Source organism: Cyclopterus lumpus, chromosome 15 (genome assembly GCF_009769545.1).
Source record: "Cyclopterus lumpus isolate fCycLum1 chromosome 15, fCycLum1.pri, whole genome shotgun sequence".
Classification (NCBI taxonomy): domain Eukaryota; kingdom Metazoa; phylum Chordata; class Actinopteri; order Perciformes; family Cyclopteridae; genus Cyclopterus; species Cyclopterus lumpus.
The window spans coordinates 3,901,951-3,923,227 of NC_046980.1; the positions used below are offsets into that span (position 1 = coordinate 3,901,951).

Here is a 21,277-nt window from a genome sequence, read left to right on the forward strand (position 1 = left end):
TTGGCGGGGCACTCGTCTTGAGGTGACACACCTGACGCACCGTCTTCACGAACAGATTACAGATTACTTTCAAGCTTTGGTTAGCTACGTCTTATCTGAACCCTTTGTGAACTGAAACTCTGTACCCCCGGGGCGAGAACGCCACCTTGTGTTTTAAAGCCTAAACGTTCGAGATTAAAGTCGACAGGCCCCGTGCAGCCCGGCTCCATTCGACAATTTAACTTGCTTGACCTGTTGATTCAAGTGAAACATTGATTTTGTTTGATTGATTTTTTTTCTCTTTACCATAACAAAATTACTGAAAATATTTTGGGAATATGCTTACCATAAGAGAAGAAAATACCACTCCCATGTCTGTACGGTCAACCTAGCTTTTTGCCAACCCCTGGATACATTAACGTTTCATATTAGAATTTCTTGGTACGTTTATATCAACGTCCTGCTGTTTTAAATGCTCATGGTGCGAAACTGCAACAAAACTAGGGTTAGGTTTAGTAAAAGATCATGTTTTAGGCTAAAATTACTTATTTTAGACACGAAAACCACCAGTCTCCTGGGTGTTTGACCCCATTCATGCACCTAAACCTCCTCTCTGTGTGCTGATTTCTGCACACTATGATGAGACTATAATGTGTAATCTGTTTTGTTGTGTGTGACCGGTAAAATATAAGGCTAGTTAGCTTAGCATAGCATATCCTTTCCCAAAACATTAAACTATTAACTATATGAACTATATAAGGTCTGGTCAGGTGGAAGCACCAAAACAACTATGTTAAAGTCTGGATAAGATGAGATTGCCTTTCCACCGCTCTTTAATACAATTGAATGTATTTAATGAAGATGTTTTGTCAAATAATCAATGCAGATTGTTCTTCAGAAGTCTAGTTTTTCTTTCTTTCATAATGAAGGGACCAACAAAGCCAACTCAGGCCAAGGACTAACAGTATCATGAACTGCCAGCATGAATTGTAATTATCTCTACTTCATGCCAACTGTGCCTCAAATACAGGATGCAAATGTGCTTCTCCCACACAAGGGATGTATGTTAATGTGTTTATGATGCATTAAGAGTCCCTGGTGTGTACAGTACATGGGCTTTGCTTCATTGTATATGTAAATCATGCCCTTGGAGGAAACATCCAATTCATCCAATAAAGCCAATGTGTATGTCAAACCTGTGTACATTACATAAGTAAACTCACTGTACATGATAAACATAGCATAACACAAATGCACATGTACGCCCTCGCCCCAAGGTTTACGAAAGATGTGTATTTGACTGGCACTCAAATTAATGTAATGTTTTATTTTATTTTTTTCATGCCGCTACTCTCAAACACACATCGGAGAGAGCGGTGCGATGACAAAGAGCGCTGGGAAGATGATGAATGACATTGTTGGCCAGCGGCGTGCTCCCAAACCACTGAGCGATTGCTCAATCAAAGACCTGTGAGGCTGATGCAAGTGGCCAAGTGGAGACGGGAGAGCAACCCATTTCATAAGCATCTTAAGACTACGGGGGGGGGGGGGGGGGGGGGGGTGATAAACTCAATGATGGATCACAGTGCTCTGAGGTGTAATGCGTGTACTGTATGTGCCTGATTTGGGTTCATTTTGAATTTCCGCTGCCTAAAGCACCAATCCAAGCAACAAAACCCTCTAAACTTGTGGCATCTAATGGTATTAGATGTCTAACAAGATTATTTTAGAGGTTTTCTTTTTTCTTGGTGCTGCTGAAGATGCTCTTTATAATGACACATATCAAGTCCTTAAAGGTAATACCACGTTATTCATAAATAAAATGGAATCACCCTGACTTACACACACACACGTATACATTCTCCAAGTGTATATTTACATGTGTGGGAGTCCTTCGCCTATCGGGCAGCAACAATTCAAAAGAAAGTCAAGATGGGGAAAAAACAAAAACCGTCAGTGGTCACCTCGTGCATTTGCAGGTTGGTGTTGGGGACCCTCGTCTTGGCGTCCAGGGCGTTGTGGGAATTAGCCGTGTAGTTTTTCAAACTGCGACTCTCCTTCAGGTGGGCCTGGAGCTTCTCTCTGCGCCTCCTAAAGAGAAAAACGGAAAAATAAAAGATGATTTCATTTATTTTTCAGCTTTGACCATCGTCGGCACCGACTCCTGTGAATCACGTGCAGGTCTGCTGGTTTTTCATCCGCAACCAATCAGTATAATAATGTTAATTGAATCATTAAGTGGCTTTAAGTATGAGAATAACACATTCCTGTGTGTTATGTTCTGGAATCATCATTCCCATCAAATCCCACCCGCAACTAATAAACCAGTTACAACTTACAACTGGAATGTGCATGTACACAACTGGTGTGTGTGTGTGTAACACTCCTCCAAGCATGGATTCGTCCACAGATAATGTGCGTAGCCGGCCAATCAGAACGTGCCAAACCAATTATTGCATATAAGGCAACATACACAGGTGCCTTTATCCTTTTTTATATTCAGCAAACGTCGATTTTCCCACTGGCTGCCTTTAAAGCTTTAAGTACCTTAAACATAACAGCTTACAGTAGCTACACTAAAAAAAATATAAAGCAAGCGCAAAGGTTACATTACAGAATAAAGCATTTCACTTTGTTTTTGATGTTCTACTCGATCAAACGTATGGACCATTAATCCTACTTTACTTTTCTAAATATCCAGAATATCCTGTGTCATCCTGATAAAAGGACACCGCAGTAACTCTGCAGAATATTGTTCATCCTCCACCGGCATACTTTAAAAAAAAAAATGAGTCAGAGACCAAGGAGAATTGCCTTCTCCTGGTCTCATGCCCTTGGGGAGAGAGGAGGAGAAGAAGAGAGTGAGCTATTGACCAAACAAAGGAGCTTTCTATCTATACCTCTCCTCCTTTTCTCCCAAAGGTGATAACAAAATCCAGTATATATTGACTTCATATGATACATTCTTTAAAGATGTTTTAAGGCTAAACTCTTCATTCCTCTAATGTGTTTTTATGAGAGTGGTTGAGAATGCACCGAAGTCATTGAATGAAAGACAAATTGGTTTGACCCTAGTCTTGCCGAGAGGGTTAAACATCAGATTTCTATCGTTCCTCTTAAAGAAACTCTGATTGTGTTTCTTTTCATGCTCTTATTTATTACGACACTAGTTAGCCGAGCGTGTGCACGCAAACCTTTTAACACGCATTTGAACAGATACGCGATGCAGTGTTAACAAAAAAATTGTTGTTGTAAATTTGGATTTAGCTGAATCCTTAAATACTGAGGTTCTCGTCAGAAAAGCAAAATAAATTGTGTTAAAAGAGTTAATAATAATAATGCATTTTATTTATAAAGCACTTTTCATGAATAAAGTATCTCAGAGTGCTAATTTAGTTCAAATTTAGTGCCGTGGGTTAGGAACCAGGGACCCTGTGCACGCTACTCGTTATTAAGCACACGAGGAATCCAACGTAGGAAGCTTCGCCACCTTCTCTTCCCTCTCTTTCCTTGTCTCGCTCGTCAGTCCTCAACTGGCCACCGTAGGCCACCGTAGGCCTTACAGACACCTTACACAAATCACGCCGTTAGCCGGAGGCTAATCCCGCCCCGGCAACTGAAGCCGCCGCACTGCTCCCCTCTCGATACCACGTTTAAAACTTCCCGTACGGCCCCCAGTCAGTGGCCCAGTAAACAATGGGTGCTAACGTCAACGATAAGACGACTCCACAAGATGGCCGCGTGATTTTCACCGGCTTTCGTGGGTTTCAGCACTCGGGTCCAATTTTGAGTATTTGGGCCTTTTTCTTTCATAATTGATGACTTTTTTTAAATTCAGATTGTTTGCAGGTGAAATGCTGGCCAGCCGAGGCTTCACACTGTGCGCTGCTAAAAGATCAACTAGCTACAGCGCTGTCTGGCTCACTGTGAGAAAAAACCTCTGACTTAAATCCATATTCAGGTCACTCAGATTTTGCATGAACGCTTCCTCCCAATCTGAATGCATCTTCTCCATTGACCGAGCTCTAGTTTCCCTGACTCAATTACGGCTTCATTGTCGGTGCCTGTCCATCATGCCTTTTATCCGATTATCTTGTTGTCAGGCTGCTCACTCGCTCACATCATTATATTACAGACGGGAAGCCTATGGAATTACAGTCCCATCTATCACACACTCGGAATAACAGACTATTACGTACCGGATGTTTGACCCATCCTGTTGAGAAAATAGCTATGCAAAGTTCATGCAGCCATTCATATGCCAATTAATGTGCACACACAGGGCGTGCACTGCAAAAATATGCTGAGAAAGAGAGAGAGAAGGACAGAAAGGAGAAAGAAATAGAGCAGGAGCCACATGAGATGACCTTTGGGTTATAATGGGCTATGAATATGTGTGTGTGCGCATAATGAGATTTACAAATTGTTGCAACGACCCGGTCTGGGATTTCGTTCCAAGAATGTTTGATGCCTCAACATGTTCCATCGTCCTGCAGCGAATGAACAAAATGTCTCCTTGGGCATTTCTGTCTGCCCACACCCAACTGGGCTTATTCCCATTATCACTCCAACGTGACGCTTACTTTAGGACTTATGGCAGATTTCACCATAAATGTTGTCGTCGAAGCGAGTTTAAAAGTTAAAAAAATAATAATAAAATCGTCGGAGGAACTTCCAGTTGAGATGAAATTAAAGAAGAAACTAAGGGGTTGGTATGAAATGACATGTCACTGCAGCTTAATTCACCTGCCAACTTATTCATGAGAAAATCCCATATGTATTTTTTCCATGTATTTGTGCACGGCTGAAAAATGCAAAAATTACAGTCCAACAAGCTTTACTGACACATTTATAAAAATGTACATCCATAAACGATGAAAAGAAACAGTCGATCTGTGGGTTTATGTTGTTGTGTGTTTATCCTCTCACTTGTTGCGGCAGTAGAGGGCCATGCACAGGGTTCCCAGGAGGCTGATCGCCATAGCGATGGATGTGATTGACAACACCTGTCTCTTGTACACCTCTTTGCTCTCTGTGGGGACACAAAAACAGAGGAAGACGTCGCAATTTAATGTTTGAACGACACACAGTTGGCACCATAAAGTCATAGATCACGTTCATATCTGTCAGCATGTGTGTGTGTGTGTGTGTGTGTGAGAAATAGAAGAGGAAGAACAATCTGTGTGTACAGCGTATCTGCTGAGAGACCACACTCCATATTCACCGATACAGAGTTATTACTAAATGAATTGAAGACAGAAACCTCCCCATAACTCAGTATTAAAACACGTGTTTTGAGACTTTTAATTTCTAACATCGTTGTTTACGGCACCCGAACAGCCATTTGATGCAACGGCTCTCTGGGGGCGTTTTTTGTATCTGCCTTGCAGATTCTGTAATTACTTTTGTGATAAATAAAAACACAAATTGAAACAACTCAGAACCCATTTACGACACGCGAACGCCCCTCTTTTTTTATTCTCCACCGATTCACCGGCGCAGCCTCCGTCAAGGAATAGTCCGGCAGAGACGCTTTTTTTGAAATGGATGCCACGCGTAATGGAGCTCGAGTACACGCGAGACGAGGAGAGTTATGGCGCGGACGGACGTCATTAGTGGAGAAATATGGACGCCGTCTCGTTTAGCTGCGAACGAGTGAATCGCGGTCGCCTTCGGATGCATTAACGGGGGGATCAATCACGTTTTATTTAGCGAGGCTCAGACCTTGGGAGGAGCACGGAGATGACACAAGGTGTTGGGTTTTTTTGGTGGTTTTTTTAACATCGAGGTGATTGAGAGATTGAATGGTCACTTCGGTGGAAGGGGGGGGGGGACCGGGCTGCTTCCTCGGGTGCGTAAGCTCAGAAAATCACTGCCGGGAAGCTGCAGAATGCACAACTGCAGCCACCGCGTCTTGCTCAAGGGCACCCTTGGCAGCAGTCAGCGAAGGGAGAGAGTGTTACTAATTCACGAGCACATCGATATTTTCAAGCCCCCGGCTGAGGAATTCAAACCGGGGATCTCTCGGCAACAAGCTTACCGCTGTAGCCTTTGAGCTACCGACCGTAACCAATCACACATGCGGTATGTCATTCCCTAATCCCACGAAAAACAACCGCCGTCATCGAGTCTTTTTCCCTTCTCCTCTTTGGCCCTCGTTTCTCTCCCTCCATCTACGCATAAGTTGTGTTCGTGGGCCGGCGTTAATCAGCACAAGTCAGCACTTGGCTTATTGGCCATAATTAAGGTTATTAGTGGGAGCTGGGGGGGGGCTGTCCTGTGGGTGCACGCCGGCGTCGGTTGTAGGGAAGGCGGCGGAGAGACGGAAGGGAAGGCGGCCATGATGAAATGTGAACGAGAGATGTGGACGCAGGACGTTGTTGGATGTTTTCCCTCAAGAAACAGATGGGTTTTTTTTGCATCAACTCAAATACTTTTATTGTATGTTGCATCATGTTAAGGTGCAACCTATTCTCACTGAGACACTGAGCACTCCTTGAAAAGAGCGCGCCAGCAAATTAAAGTTGCACTTCGATAAAAAGAAGGTCGAAAATCGCAGCAGATGGCCTAACATTTTAATTTGTGGGTCAAGCTCTAAAAACCTTTCCCATAATGCAGCCTCTAGAATCATTTGAGCCTTCCTGCCTGTTAAAAAACACCCACTTTGCAAACCACCGGGGTTAATTCCTCTGACTTCTAGAGCTCTAACCATAATATAACAACTGTTATGTGTAGTTAGACTATGTTGACTAATCGTACACTTCCAAAAGTGACTCTACGGGGGTACCTTGTTGCAATATTATAATTGCATAATGCACAATCACAATAATAATATATTATAATGGGATTATTCTGAGTGGTCATTGGATGCTATAATGAAATTCCCGAGGGAAAATCGGATAATACATTACAAGCTGGCACTATAAGTAGTCATTTGCTTTAAGTTAACAAATATTGTTAAATCAATGCAAGAAAAACACGTATAATGTCGGTGAGTGACCTGCAATTATGAAGAATTATGATACTTGATCTTATAAAATGCGCAATAATGTTACCGACATGGAGCATTATTGATATTTACGCAGATTAACAACGTATCATGAGTACGTTTACGATGCATTATAGACACATGCGTCATAGAAAGTGTTACTGAAAGTTTCCACGTGTTTTTATGTGCAAGGAAATGCGCATCTTACACAGAAAATGTCTCCACGGTTACCGAAGTGACACCGATGGAAGACGGGTGAAGACACACACACACGCACACACACACACGCGAGGTGAAAAAAAAAGACTAAAAAAATAAAAAAATGAATTGAAATTCCAATTCGGGGCCTCGTTTTTTTTTTTTTTTTTTTTTGCGTCGACGCCCAAATGAAACGAATGCGTCGGCTCGCAGAACGAGTTGAAAAGTTCAGTCCGTTCACCATCCGCGACTTTCATGTTGCCATTTATGCAGGCGGCGTGCTTGGCGTGAGGCCAAATCATAAATATGTTGCCAAGGTCAAGCAGCGGTTTCAGCCTCCATCCTCCCACGTCCTCGTTTTTGGACGCACCCACCGGATGCACGAACACACACCGACTCGATGTGAATAAATCATGCGCGGAGAAGCGTGTCCGCGGAGACTTGGGGTCACGTCTCCGGTTCTGCTCGGGCAGCTCACTTATTTAAAGCGACGTGACGGAAAACAACGCGATTAATATTTCACGTCAAAAGGTGTCGGGGGGGGGGGGGGGGTGACCTTTCTTTTTTTTTCCGGTACGTATTCCGTGATCCCATGCATTCGGGATGTCTTGTTTCTGAGGGGGTGTGGGGGGTTGAGCTCGGCTTGAAAGAGAGAAATCAATAAGTGATGGAGCAGGCGGTGAAATAGACTAGCCTTGCTAATAAAGATTAAAGTGTTTATTGCCTTTAGTGTGATATTTATGACTCGTACTGCTTGATGGAATACCCAGACATATATAAAAAAAGGACTTTCTGTAGTGCTGATACAACACACACGGGCCTATCCTTAATCCATGTATAAGCAGAATAAATCTCTTTCTGACAAGAGCGCTCCAGTCATCCATCTGTCAGACTGTGTTAAAGGGTCAGGTCCACCACGTTTAAGTCAAAAAAGCATCTCGCAGACGTTTTTTTGTTGTTGTTTGTGCTCAGCTAGCAGTTGCAGTAGGTTATTTAATTTTTTATTTTAAATATTTTTTATTTATTTTATGATGAATCGGCGGACGCTTCTGATGAGTTTCCGACCGCATTTTGAATAAAATGATAACGCCCGGTAAAAAAATGACTCTCGTCTGACGAGAGTCTGGTGGCTTAATAAATACAATTATCAGAATTTTGATTAATTTAATTTAATTTATTCACTTCGACACGCGTCACATTGCACCAGAAAACAACACACAAAAAGCAGCAGGAACGTGCGCGACGTCCTCCCGGGTGTCGCGTTTGCATCGCCGCACCATAAATACCGTTGCCGCTGACGACAAAAGCCACATGTTAGTGTTTTTCTCTTTAAAAGGGGGCTTTACAGAGAAATGGATGGCGACAGCTCGGACACAGATACGCACACGTGGACATAAACAAAAAGGGGGCTGAAGTGGCCTTTTGCCTCTGAGCCCCGGTGAAAGGGCTTTAAGTCTGCACGGTGGGCTCCGTGACACACGTCAACACAAACAGAGGACGACAACAACAACGCACATCTTTTTTTTCTCCATCTTTATCAGCTTTTTCAACGTTGACCCTGAAGCTGAGGCTTGCACTCTTTTAACATCGTTGCGTCAGGCTTTTCAACATGCGACACACTCAAAAAACAATATTATAGGATACGTCACGTCTTTTTTTTTTTTTTTTGCTGTGCGGGGCCGTGTTTGGAGTCATTCCAGGATTTGTATTTAATGTTTTCGGACATATGGACGAGTCAGACTGCTGACAGGCACCGACGTGGACATGTCTGTTGCAGATATTAGGTTATGTTATTTTTTTAAATTGTGTTGCATTTGTACAATTAGGAAATAAACTGAGCCCTCGAGTTTGACAGGCAGTAAAATGTAATGTTTAGTGGCAGCACATTGGAATCGGTTCAAGGTGGCAGAAGATGGATGAACGATGGTAGAGGACTGAAGGCTTTTGTATGAATGCTGCACAAAACAAACGTAAGCTATTGATGGTCAGAATAGATAAGGTCAGATAGATAAGGTCTCAAGTTCTGCTAAAACGTCTCCAGACGGATCAAAGATCCTCAACGCGAGGCGACAGCTCACTACTGCATGAATTTTAAATATGCAGAAGAACACAATAGTTATGATGAAGCAGCAAAGCTCATTACCACGAGATTAGGAACCGATAATTATCTGCGATATTAATCAAAGTCGTAATTAGTAACCTGGAGCCTTTGCAGAGACCTCACTGACTGTCATTTGGCTTCACGTATGATATCTTATGAAAGGTAACTTTGCACTTTTCATGCATTTTCCCTCCTCCGCACGTGTTAATTTTTTTCCTCATTTTCATCCTGACAGTTATTTTCTAAATAAACTTCCGTCTTCACGGGTTTAAGCAACAAAACTTGTTTATTTCTTTGTTTAGTTTTGATTAAGTTACGTGACAAATAAATCAATGTCGACTTCTCGTTTCTCACAGGGAATTAACGGTCTACTGGGTGATTTTATTTTTATTTTAACCAATCCACCTCAGCCTTCCTTCCGCCTGCCCTGTAGGGGTCTTTTATACGTCCTAGTTCATTATCCGCGCATTGATTTCATGAGATATCTACAAATTACAGCACATCATTTATCGCGGGGTGCACAGCTACGAAGGCGGGTTGAAAACAGCCCGCCGGCGGGAAAAAAAATAAATAAATGAGAAAAATGTTCCGGGCCTGGCATCATCGTCATATATTTTACCTCCAGGGATATAGAAAGTTTACGGTTGTAATGATTTACAGTCACGTAACGCAGTACTATCTTATTTATTTAGCGCTATTCATTGAACAATAATTCCTCGTGTCTCCACATCGGCGCTAAGAGCGGCAGGGATCGTACGGGGATGGATGAAAGAGGATGAGAGGACGCAGACGGAGACCATTGCCTCACTGCCCCGAGCGTTTAGACTTTTCACGCGCTGATGGTGGTGAAAACCTGTATTCATGCAGCTCTGCCGTGCTACAGTGAGCATGCTTTCTTGGACGGTCCCGGTCTTTTCCTTTATTTACCCGGATGGCTTTATTCACCATATTACCATAGTGAATGTATTCAAGTGACTGGGGCTTTTTTTGTTTGTTTTTGACGGAGCATTTCTTGTCTTCTTCTTCAACCTGTCGGTTCACAGTTGACAGTGCTGCTGCACAGCCTCCTCAGCTTTCTGCTCACCTGAGGTCAACTAAAGGTCAACTAAAGCTGTTAGGCATCAAACCTTTGACATCACGTCCACTGGACTGTGCAAACAACTGTTTTTGTACATGACAAATTGCCTTTTTGTGTCACACTTTTAACCTTGCCATTACATTTTTACAGCACTGTTGCCAATCAAGACAACTAGAGCTGTGGCAATTCCTTAAAACAATCTATGGTAATGGTATTCATGCACAGCAATGAAAATTATGAAGTTCATCAGTCTGATTTTTACCCCAAAAAAACTGTAAAAGCTAACTTCTTTAGTTATAGTTTTAAATTCCCTGGACACGTGATTCTACTTCATACACTCCACTAGTGCATGTTATGCTTCTTGCAGCAGCCGCGTTCGACAAGAACAAAGCTGCACCTCCAGGAATTCAAAACTCATTCACAGAAAATCTCAGAAAAACAAAAACAAGAAAGAAATTGAGATGCTATTTGATTGAGAAGACAGAGTGATTTATTTCTTCCCTCCCTCTTCTCTCTCCCTTGACTTTGAGCAGGGCCTCATATTTTTGCAGTCACGATGTGTTTCAGTCCCTAAGTTGTCAAAGTCAACCCGTTCTCACTCCCAACTCAGCGGATACAGAGATGCTCGTCTGATACCGACACGCCGAGGCATCGTTTAGCATCTGGATGAGAGCCGTCGGGTCAAACAAACAACACTTTCCTCCTGGGCCCTGTTCCTCGTACGTGGTTCAACTAAGTTGATCAAATGTCCTATTAGCCAGCTGAAATTAACCCGATGATTAAAATCAGGCTCTCGGTTTCTCAAAGGCTCAAACAATCTCGTTAATTGGAACCAGACGTCAGTACTCAGGATAGTTGCGCATGCAAAAGGGGGAAGCGTCGATCACCGAAACCATGATTTTCTAACAGCACAAAGACAAGTAAACTCGAATGGAAGAGCCTCTTTTTTCTCCTCTGACGAGCAAGAGATGCTCATGAACGCATATGAGGAATTCCAGACCATAATCATGGAGCTAACACCGCCACCGCTGCGTGGGCTAGCCAAGAAGCATGGCAACACATCAGATAAGTTAAATGCGTAATGCTGCGTTCACACGAATATTCACAACGCTTTACTCATGTGAGTTTACTCGCTCGACTATTTGCACATTAATGCTGTGAAAGTCTTTTTCGATTGACAACATCTGTGAAAGGCTTTTTCGATTGACAACATCTGCCTCGTTTGGGCCAGACTGCGATTTGATGGCTCGAGAAGGTCTTGTAAATAAATGATTCCTTGTGGGCAGAATGGATAGCGCTCGTATAGGAAGGTCATCATGACGCGATAAGAACTCTCTCCCTATGAAACGTTAATCTAACTAATATCACTCCTTTATCAATGGGATTTCTGAGGAAGGGAGCTGCCATCTTATCCAGCTAACTTAACTTAGCCTGCGCTGGAGCAGGTTTAAGTCTTTGGATGTGTTGCTATGGTGATTTTGGTGGAACCGAAAAGCCTGATTTATGTAGTAATCTTATCCTGAAAATTATCCAGCTAACTAAGTAAGCCAGGTACGAGGAATCAACGCCACATACGAAAGTTACGCAACGAACATACTTATTTTAACCCAACCCCAACATGACCTTTTCCTAAACTAATTACTTATGTTTCTTAAATCTAACCAAGTTCACATACAAAAAGACTAAGTAAACCTACATTGGAGGTATATTTTGAAAAGACACTAAGCTGGCACATTGTCCTTTCCAAGTTGAGCAGTAGTGAAAATGGAAACCTTATCTATCTTCACCGCACACGTAAAAGACAACTGAATTACATAAATGCCAACTCCTATCACAGCTGTCCAAGGTATATATGTGTGTGTCCACCAACTGAAGCTCCATTTATCTTTGCTCTAGTTTGCCAAACCTCTATCCAGCACAAACACACCTTCCACCCTCCAGGGTAGAAATTGAAAAATCAACACGACTTAAAATCCTTTCCAGCCCTGAAACACTTTGCTCTAACATTGATTTACAGCCAGGTGGAACATCTCTCAGTCAGAGCTCAGTGATCTCTGATGGAAAGGAAATATTGATGGCCACATGACTGACTGACTGACTAAGATACAGTGAAACGCTCTCCTCCCTTTTTTTTTTGCCAAGCTGTGTATAAAAGATTTATAACGAGGAAGGCAGGATCCAAGAGTTCTTGAATATAAGCTCTGTTTTATTAAACCGTGTGGGTGGTGATGGCCTGGGTGGAGAGATCTTAACCTTCAGACGCTTTTCTAATTTTAACCTCAGAAACTGACTCTGTAGGAGTCTCTATAAATCATGCATAGGGCCACGGGTTGTCTGTGGGAAACAACTCCCATGGGATTATTTCTGTTTAAACCCAATATTAAAATGATTTGTGCACAGACAGCAAGTCTTGGTATCTCCGTGACTACTGAAATACAACGTGTCTTGGTATCTCCGTGACTACTGAAATACAACGTGTCTTGGTATCTCCGTGACTACTGAAATACAACGTGTCGGCCATTAATCTAGTTCTAAGTCAACGTATTCATACGATATCTTATGAAAAGTCTTCTTCTTTGTGTGTTTTCCTCCAAAAGCCCACGACACATGTCAATTTTGATTGCTGAATTATAACATACACCTTTTAACTATGCTCTTATTAATAAACGCATCACCGAATTGAAATATCTCCAAAAGTGGGAACATTACGAGCTTCGTAAAGATAGATTTCACGGCAGAAAACCTATTTGTGTTTATGCGGCCAACATTTTAGATAACATTTTTAATAATAACACCTCATTACAACTTGAGACTTATTTTTGTTCTAGTCATCTTTTATGATCGTTTCTGAGAACTTGCAATGATGAAGTCTAAAAAAACAAAAACACGAGGTCTTAACTGAAGCACTTTATTTGAAGGTAAAAACTGAAGTATTATTGATACATTTCTTTTTCTTTTCAGAATAAGTTTATTGAACTTAAAGGTTGCTGACCGGTCACGATCTTTGTTTTTTTTTGTTTATTTGCGCCATCTGTTGCCTTCCCCACCCCCCCCCAGATCTAAAAAATGTACGTTATTAAAGTATATTACCGATAAGAGTGACCAAAACTATAAAAAATAAAGAAATAATTGCGTTCAGAACGATCCTCTTAACAGCTCAATTTACAAAACAAATGGAGCTCTACATTGGTTTAGGCAGAACACCAGCTACAGCTTTCGTGACGCTTAACCATCAGTTGCTCATTTATCAGATGATTGGCCACCATCTGACTAATCTTCATACGGGCGGAGAGGGTGGACTTTATTTCTGCCAACTGATGTGTTTATTAAAAAGGAGGATTTGTCCTCCCGACAGAAAAATCCTTGTTGCAGATTAGATTTTTTTTTTTTAGAGCTTTATCTAATCGGAGCCAAATCTTATTTGTACGACCGATAAAATCCTTGATATTAGCATCTGACTGAAATAATGTCCATCTTTGGAAGACCAGGGTCCTCCCAATTAACGACACGGCATCAGTTGCTACGAACAGAAAAAACGATTCAACATTTATTTTTACCCACTTTTCTTTTCTTTTTTACAGTTTAATTGTATTGTATATTGTTTCAGTGGATTTGGTAGGTAAGCCCTGTATAATTCTTTTCTCTCAGCTTTTTTCCAAAGCCACAGACGCCGGCCGACGAGCCGGGGTTGAGTGTGGGAGGTGCTTATCTATCTGAAGCGCCGCTTAGCGCAACGCCGGGGAAAGACATTGGCAGGAGTGGAGACGTTAGCTAAGGAAATGTGTGGCAGCCTGAACCATTTTGGAGAGGCATAAAAAAAATAAACTCTCACTGAATAGAAAATGGGGAGAAAAAAAATAATAAAAATGCAAGATAGCCCTGTGGAAAAAGATCATCTGTCACTGCCAAGTTTTGCATAGTCTCAGCAAGTTTCCTGAAAAAATAAATAACAAAACAAGAAGCACGTCACTGCTTCCTCCTGTGAATTATTATTTGTATTCTTTTACTTCGAGAAAAGTAGAAGCGGTTACGACCATTTTCACAGATAATTTTACCCCCAAACTGTCGGCGAGGGAAAAGGGCCCAAATTGTTTTTCCGACTTGAGAGCGCGAGGGGCTCTAGTTAACGACGAGCCTCCGCGTCGTTAGCTAGCTCTCCTCGGCTGCGACGCCCGACACAGAGCCTGCAGTTAGAAGGGGCGCTTGGCAGCGACGAGGAGGAGCCGCTGGCGTCTGCGCGGCGGCCCTCGCCGCCAATGTGCGCGGCGAGCACGCAAAACATCCAACACACAATCACTGGAGGGATCCCAAACTCGCAAAAAAAAAAAACGAAGCTAACTTCAGAAAAAACACTTTTGAACATGTGCCATGCACACTCACTCGCTCTCTCTATCACACACACACACACACACACTAATGAGTGTGTTCGGAAAAAACAGAGCCAACGACATTACAAAAAGCCCCCCCCCCCCCCCCCCCCCCCCCCCCCGCCCCCCCCCCCCCCCCGCCCGCCTCTCTGTTCTCGCTGTTTCCAAGGAGACTGCAGCACATTGGAATTCTGGAGGGACACTTCATAAGCAATTGTGAGGGGAAAGAAAGTGAAGGAGAGAAAGAGCGAGAGAAAGAAAGCATTAGGATAGCGTCGGGTGCAGGAAATAATGACATACAATCACACATGTGCACGGAGAGAGGTGAAGACGGTGGGAAAATAGTTCAACGACCTCCGAGTGAATATGCGACTGTGTTGTTTTCCACGTCAAATGATGCGACGATGCCGCGTGTGATGGGGCGAGCAGTCGACGACGCATGCACTGTATGTAAGCAATCACGCGGCGCGGTGTTTATCCGATATGAAGCCCTGTGATGGTTACAGTCGTGACTCATGCAGACAAGAAAAGCTTCCTTACCCATAAACTCGATGCCCAAGTGATCTGTTGTTTCAGGCGGGGAGGGAGGGAGGGAGAAAGAGAGAAAAAGAAGATATTATTAAACATAGTGTGCGTTAGCATTGTGTCAGAGCGCATAGCCAGATCATCGCCGGCTTGTTCTTTCATGTGGAGCTGATGGTTAAAGTATTTTATCTGCCGTCACATGGAGTCAGAAGGCACATGCTAGTAATGTTACAAGAGATGACACATGTACACACACACACACACACACACGCGCGTGCGTGCTTGTTCCACTCTATTTGTGAGGACCCCCCCCCAGTAATAATATTGCATCACGACCTGAAGCTAAAACACAAACCTGAACACTCAGCTTCTCTTTCAGAGAAAAGGAGACGGTTCACAAAACGAGATGAAAAAAAACGTCATTCACAAGTCAAGTTTCGGCAACATTGGAATCAAAGTCTGATGACATTTTGGGGATTTTGTTTGATTCTTAATATATATAATACCGAAAGAGTAAATTAGTATTTGTAAAGAAATAGAAAGTGTCAAAATCAGAGCTTCTTTTATTATTCAAACACCTTTTTTCCTTTATTGTCAAAACCTGGGGCCTACTTACCCACAATGCAACGTTTTGCTAGTAGTCCACTCTAAAAGCCTAAAACACAAGTCGGTCCTCACAAAGATAGCAGTACACACACACACACGGCCTAAAAGGCACAGTGTTACCACGATAAACCTGAACAGTATAATTTTGAGAGCTTGTGTGCATTCTGCCGTGTAAAACATATAACGGGGGAACAATAGGCCGGAGGTCATTGTGGTCTCATATGCAGCTGGCATTTTGACACTTAAGCCAACAATTATATTTGTTGTAGCACATTTCTGCAGCAAGGCAAGTAAAGTGGTGTAGTTGCTAGGTTTTCTGCTGTTTAAAGAAACATCTAACATATGCAAATGTGACCGTTGTGGTGCAATTTCATTAATGCACGTTAAACATTGTTTTTTGTTGTTGTTTTTTTACACTATTTCTGATTTCTACGATTATATTATTTTGTGACTGCAGTTCTGAGTCATCGTTTCATCACAACAACAACAAAAATCAGCATCTGGCTTTAATACAAAAAGAAAGAAAGAATTAAACAATTTAATTTAAATGCAGCTGGCCGTTTTAAAACATAATCTTCGCTCAAAGCGTCTCGGAATCCAGACGTTAGCCGCCGCCCCAAAAAAAAGGACTGAAAATATATAACTCACCGACTGAGAGGAAATAATCTAGAGGAAGTGCTGATGTCTGTGGTGTCACCGCTGGCTTTTTCCAGCACTGACAGTGACTTTATCTCCTGAGTGGCCCTGCCCTACATCTTAGTGGGTGAGCTGGTCTTTCTAATGCGAAAAGCTCTGTCCAATCTGCCCCCAATCTTATCTAGCAATGTTAGCCCGGATGTAAGCGGATCATTTTTTTCACTTTACCAATGACCCAGAGACCTCTCTCTCTCTCTCCCCTGCCTCCTTGATTCCTTCCTTCAAACACACCTGTGATGTGGGAACGATGGACAAGATAAATTCTGCTCTCCAGTGAAACCTTTTTAAGGGGAAAAAGACAAATTCGGTGTGTTGTTTTTTTGGTACAAATATTTGCCAACCGCCGATAATCTGATTAGAGCCCTCCAAAGAAAACGTCATATTTACAACGACGTGGAACGTTAACACATCGGCGGCTGAAGACTGAACAGCTTTAAAAGTCATAACCAACAATAAGTCATACTATTTCTCCCAAAAAAAATGAAAACCAGTGAAACCGAGAGCGTAACATTTCAGGGAAGACTAAAAACTACCATAATGAATACAAATTTAGAGAAAGAGAAAATTCACAAGAAAATCATATTTATTTTTTTGGAGAGAAATGCCACGCCTTTTGTTTTGGTATGTAGATAATAATAGCAGACTAAAGTGAAGACTTTATTCTAAAACAAGAGTAGTACGAGTAGTTTCTAACCACTTTGGTGTTATTTCAATAGACAAATACATAACATAACCCTGTACCATTCAGCGTGATGTCAAATCCCGTTGTCTGGGCATATCGTACACATTGTTTATTTAAAATTTGAAATACTAAAGCAAAATTTAAAAAAAATATTAGATAAAGTTGCCTTTTGATCGTTGTGGAATTGGTCGAGAACTATGACCTTATTGTTACGCTTCATGTAAAGTAAAAGTACATTTAAAAAAAAAAAAAGGGGTATTTCTCAGAGGATTCTTTTGAGTTATTCCACAAAAACAAAACATTTCAAAATGTTGCTGCGGTAATCCCTTTCGTCTTCATTTGATGTACGGTGTTTATATTTTTTTTTAAAACACGCGCGCATATGTATTTGTGGCCTCGGTGACCCCGATGAACTCCGCGGAGCCAAAAAGGGAAATGACAGTGTGATCGTGATCCTTTTTCCAGCCCTCTGGGTAGAGCTATAAGTGCTGCTTGTACAGCGAGGGTTAGAAACTCAATTTCCCATGGAGCTCAATGAGTAGAGCCCAGCACTAAAGCTGCCAAGGTTAGGGATTTCATTTTCTGTGTAGCTCGCTGGGTAGAACATACATCAATGCACCAGTACTGTCAGGATATGAGCTTCAGCTCCCCCTTTGGGGGCCACCCATACTGGAGATGTATGCACTCCTGCTACTGTAAACCACTTTTAGATGGAAGAGCCCACCAAGTGTCATATGTTTAATATGCTGTGTGGAAACCGATGGCCTTTTGAATCATTGGGTTTGGCGGATAGAAACCACTGGAGACGCCGCGCCTGGAATCCAAAAACGGGCTGGAAACTCTCCAAAAATTGGGAGATACTTTGGAAGCTTGGTTTGTGGCTCATAAATGACAAAGTGAAGTAATAATGTTGAGGTGAATAACCTGATAACCTGGGTTCAATTCTGAATGTATACACAAATATATACTCTTAAGAGGGAGGTTTCACTTGTGGTGGTGGAAGAAGTATTCGGACCCTTTACTCGTGTACAAGTACTGTGTAGAAATACCCAAATACTATAATAATATGAATAATTTGCTGCATTAAAATGCCTAACCCACAGAACTTTATTCTGAAATGCTTGAGGAGATCTTTAAGTTTATATATATATATGATATAGATATATCATATATGTATATACATGATATATCTATATATCACATATCTGAATTTTCAAAGAAATTAGTATAAATATTGCAGGAGAAATCAAGATTATTTCCATTTGATGAAATTGCACAATCACTATAAAAAGCATTTCCATTGTTCCCTTTTGAGTGAAGATCTGCGATCAAGCTGCAACGGACTAGATGTGACGTTTTTGTTCAAACTTTTTTTTTTTATTCTTTAAACGGACCGATTAGGGAATCGGCGCCTCCGGCGTTATCCAGGACTGTTATCCAGGACTGTTATCCAGGACTGTTATCCAGGACTGTTATCCAGGAGCAGTTCATCGCTCATTGACTCCAGGCGAGTGAAGAAGAGTCTAGGTGTGATGGTCCGCATCCAGCATCCAAATCGACCTGCAGCCAATGAGCCGCGGCCAGCGAAGAGGCCCACTCTGGATGACACGCTCGACTCGGTCTTCAGTTCTTCAATGTTTATTCCAAAAGTTTTCTTTTCTTATTGTGTGTGCATATTGCACGCCCTTGGATCCCCCAGCAATACACCCACACCGAGTGTGAAGTAGATCGGATGGATGTTTATTGAAATGTGCAAAGGGGACGTTTCTCTCACGTACAGGGATTCTTTGCTTCATAACTTAAATGGACATTATTTTTATATTGTTGGAGGTGGAGCTAATTTGACCCACTTTAAATAATGTTGGGTTGTTCAATTTTACGCGGCGTATTCTATTAGATCATCATAGGTCATAATAAAATAATTTTAGCCTTCCCAATACTTACATAGCTATTAAAGATTATGTTTCACAATGGCTTAAACTGATGATAAAATGGAGTATAATCACGTATACAACGTATTCCAGTTAAAACTGCTGTTTGTGGACTGAAATGTCCCTGAAACTTCGAATCCTTCTCATATCATATCTTCTTGGCAAATGAATGGCGGACCACACGGGAACTCAGATGGAGGAACTAAGCAATCCAATGTGGCATTTTACATGAAAGTTACCCCATACTGTGTGTGTCTGTGTGTGTGTGTGTGTGTGTTTGAGTCTGCAACTTGAAGAGAAGGCAGATGTGGGCGGCAGGGAGTCTGTAGCGTGTCGTCGTATAACTTCCCCTCCCCGTGGACACACACAGGGGGATCGGGATGGGCTGTGTGTGTGTGTGTGTGTGTGTGTGTGAGACGAATAATACAAAGTTATGAAACTAGTGGCGGTGGCATACCTTGAATGCGTCACACAAACTCTGGATTCATCAACGTTATCAAACCTGAACATTTGAGTGCAATACTGACTATTTCTAACCTTGAGGTAAGGACACAAACTACACCTACGCACAAAAATGAAAAGAAAAAAGAAGCAGAGAAAGTTGCATGCGAACATGATCTTTTATTCCGGACTGAAACACGTATGTGTGTGTGTGTGTGTGTGTGTGTGTGTGTCTCTCACAGCCAGCTGGATGTCTTATTCTTCTCTTTGTAAAAGGCCACGGTTGAGGCCGTTGGCTGCTGTGTCGTCGGGAAAAATAAAAAATAAATATAACGGTATTACATGAACTTAAGAGCAAGACATGAAAGTGAGCGAAAAGAAAGCCGTGACAGCTCATGAATAGATGGGGGGGGGGGGAATAAAAAAACTGAAAACAAACCCTTTCAGACTCACTAATCATCTTCTGATGAATGCGGACGCTGATTGAAAAGCGCCGACGAGCGTCTGGCCCGAACCCGCAAGTCATCAACGCGATCGATTGTCATTTTAATTGACGGATGGAGGGCCGGTATCTCCGGGACTCGCCGATACACTCCTCCTGATTAATGTGGTGTCCGTCGATAAGGAAAATGTCAGCCTCAAATTGCTGATTCCTTGTTTGGCGCCATTAATAACATGTGGCGTGCTGCAAAGGCTCGTTGCTCGCCTTTCGGGGATATTTGTTTTAAGTCGCCGTGCTTTTTAAAAAAAAATGTTTTCGTTCTTTTTCTGCTCGTTGTTTGCAAATCTGGAGACGAGAGACCGGAGACGGAGACTTGAGACGACGACGCGTGCAAACCGGATTGTTTCATCAGAACGTAGCGGCGGGTTCAGAGATTGCATTCACGCAAGCTCCGCCTCTTTTGCTCTCCACGTGGACCGTTTTTTAAAAAAAACTCCTCGATCGGTCTCTCTACGGCTCAAGGCCTTTGTCCAGTCGCCTCCAGACTCTATAGGTGTGAATCATGTTTTTAGGAGATTAGGTGTCGTACATACAAGTGCCCAGCCCAATATTGGTTTATTAAAACACCAATAAATAGAAATATATTCATTCTATAAATTACATTGCAAACAATGAAATCCATTCCAAACTTCAGGCTGTAAACACAGTTGGATAGAAAGTATAATCCAACCAGAACGAATGAGCCTTCGACCGGATTAAAAAACATGCCGGTGATGGAAGGAGAACCCAAAATGCAATGCGCAAAGGTTTAGGAGCTGCTCATCTCTAATTATAAATCGTACTTCCCGTTAATACAAAAAAAACTTGAATGACGTCTGCAAAAGTGATATTAAAACTTTAAAAGTGAGGTCCTGGGGTGTCGTATGTGTACAGATTGTAAAGCCCTCCGAGGCAAATTTGTAATTTGTGATATTGGGCTATACAAAATAAACTGAATTGAAAAGAATATGTTAGAATTTGAATAGCACTTCACTATAAAATGACTAATACTAAAATATCAGTAGCCTTACGTCTGAAGCTGACACTATGCTTTTAATGGACTCAGCATTGGACGAGATTTCTTTGCAAACTCATCCCGCGGTCGCCTTGTTTAATACAGATAACGTTGGCGGACAACGAGCGTCATCTGTTACATCCCTCCGTCAGACGAAAAAAAAAAAAAAAAAGGAATTATTCTACAGAT

At 42.1% G+C, this 21,277-nt stretch overlaps 1 protein-coding gene across 1 annotated transcript in view; it reads right to left on the reverse strand.

Annotated features, from left to right (window-relative positions):
- Window positions 1-21,277, reverse strand: part of LOC117744274 (pro-neuregulin-3, membrane-bound isoform) — a 287,795-nt gene that overhangs the window by 12,541 nt on the left and 253,977 nt on the right. The window contains exons 5-7 of the mRNA XM_034552470.1: window positions 15,252-15,275; window positions 4,909-5,011; window positions 1,944-2,070 (exon numbers count right to left, since the gene is read on the reverse strand). Of these exons, the coding sequence (XP_034408361.1) occupies window positions 1,944-2,070; window positions 4,909-5,011; window positions 15,252-15,275 (254 nt within the window). The remainder of the gene's footprint in view (window positions 1-1,943; window positions 2,071-4,908; window positions 5,012-15,251; window positions 15,276-21,277) is intronic.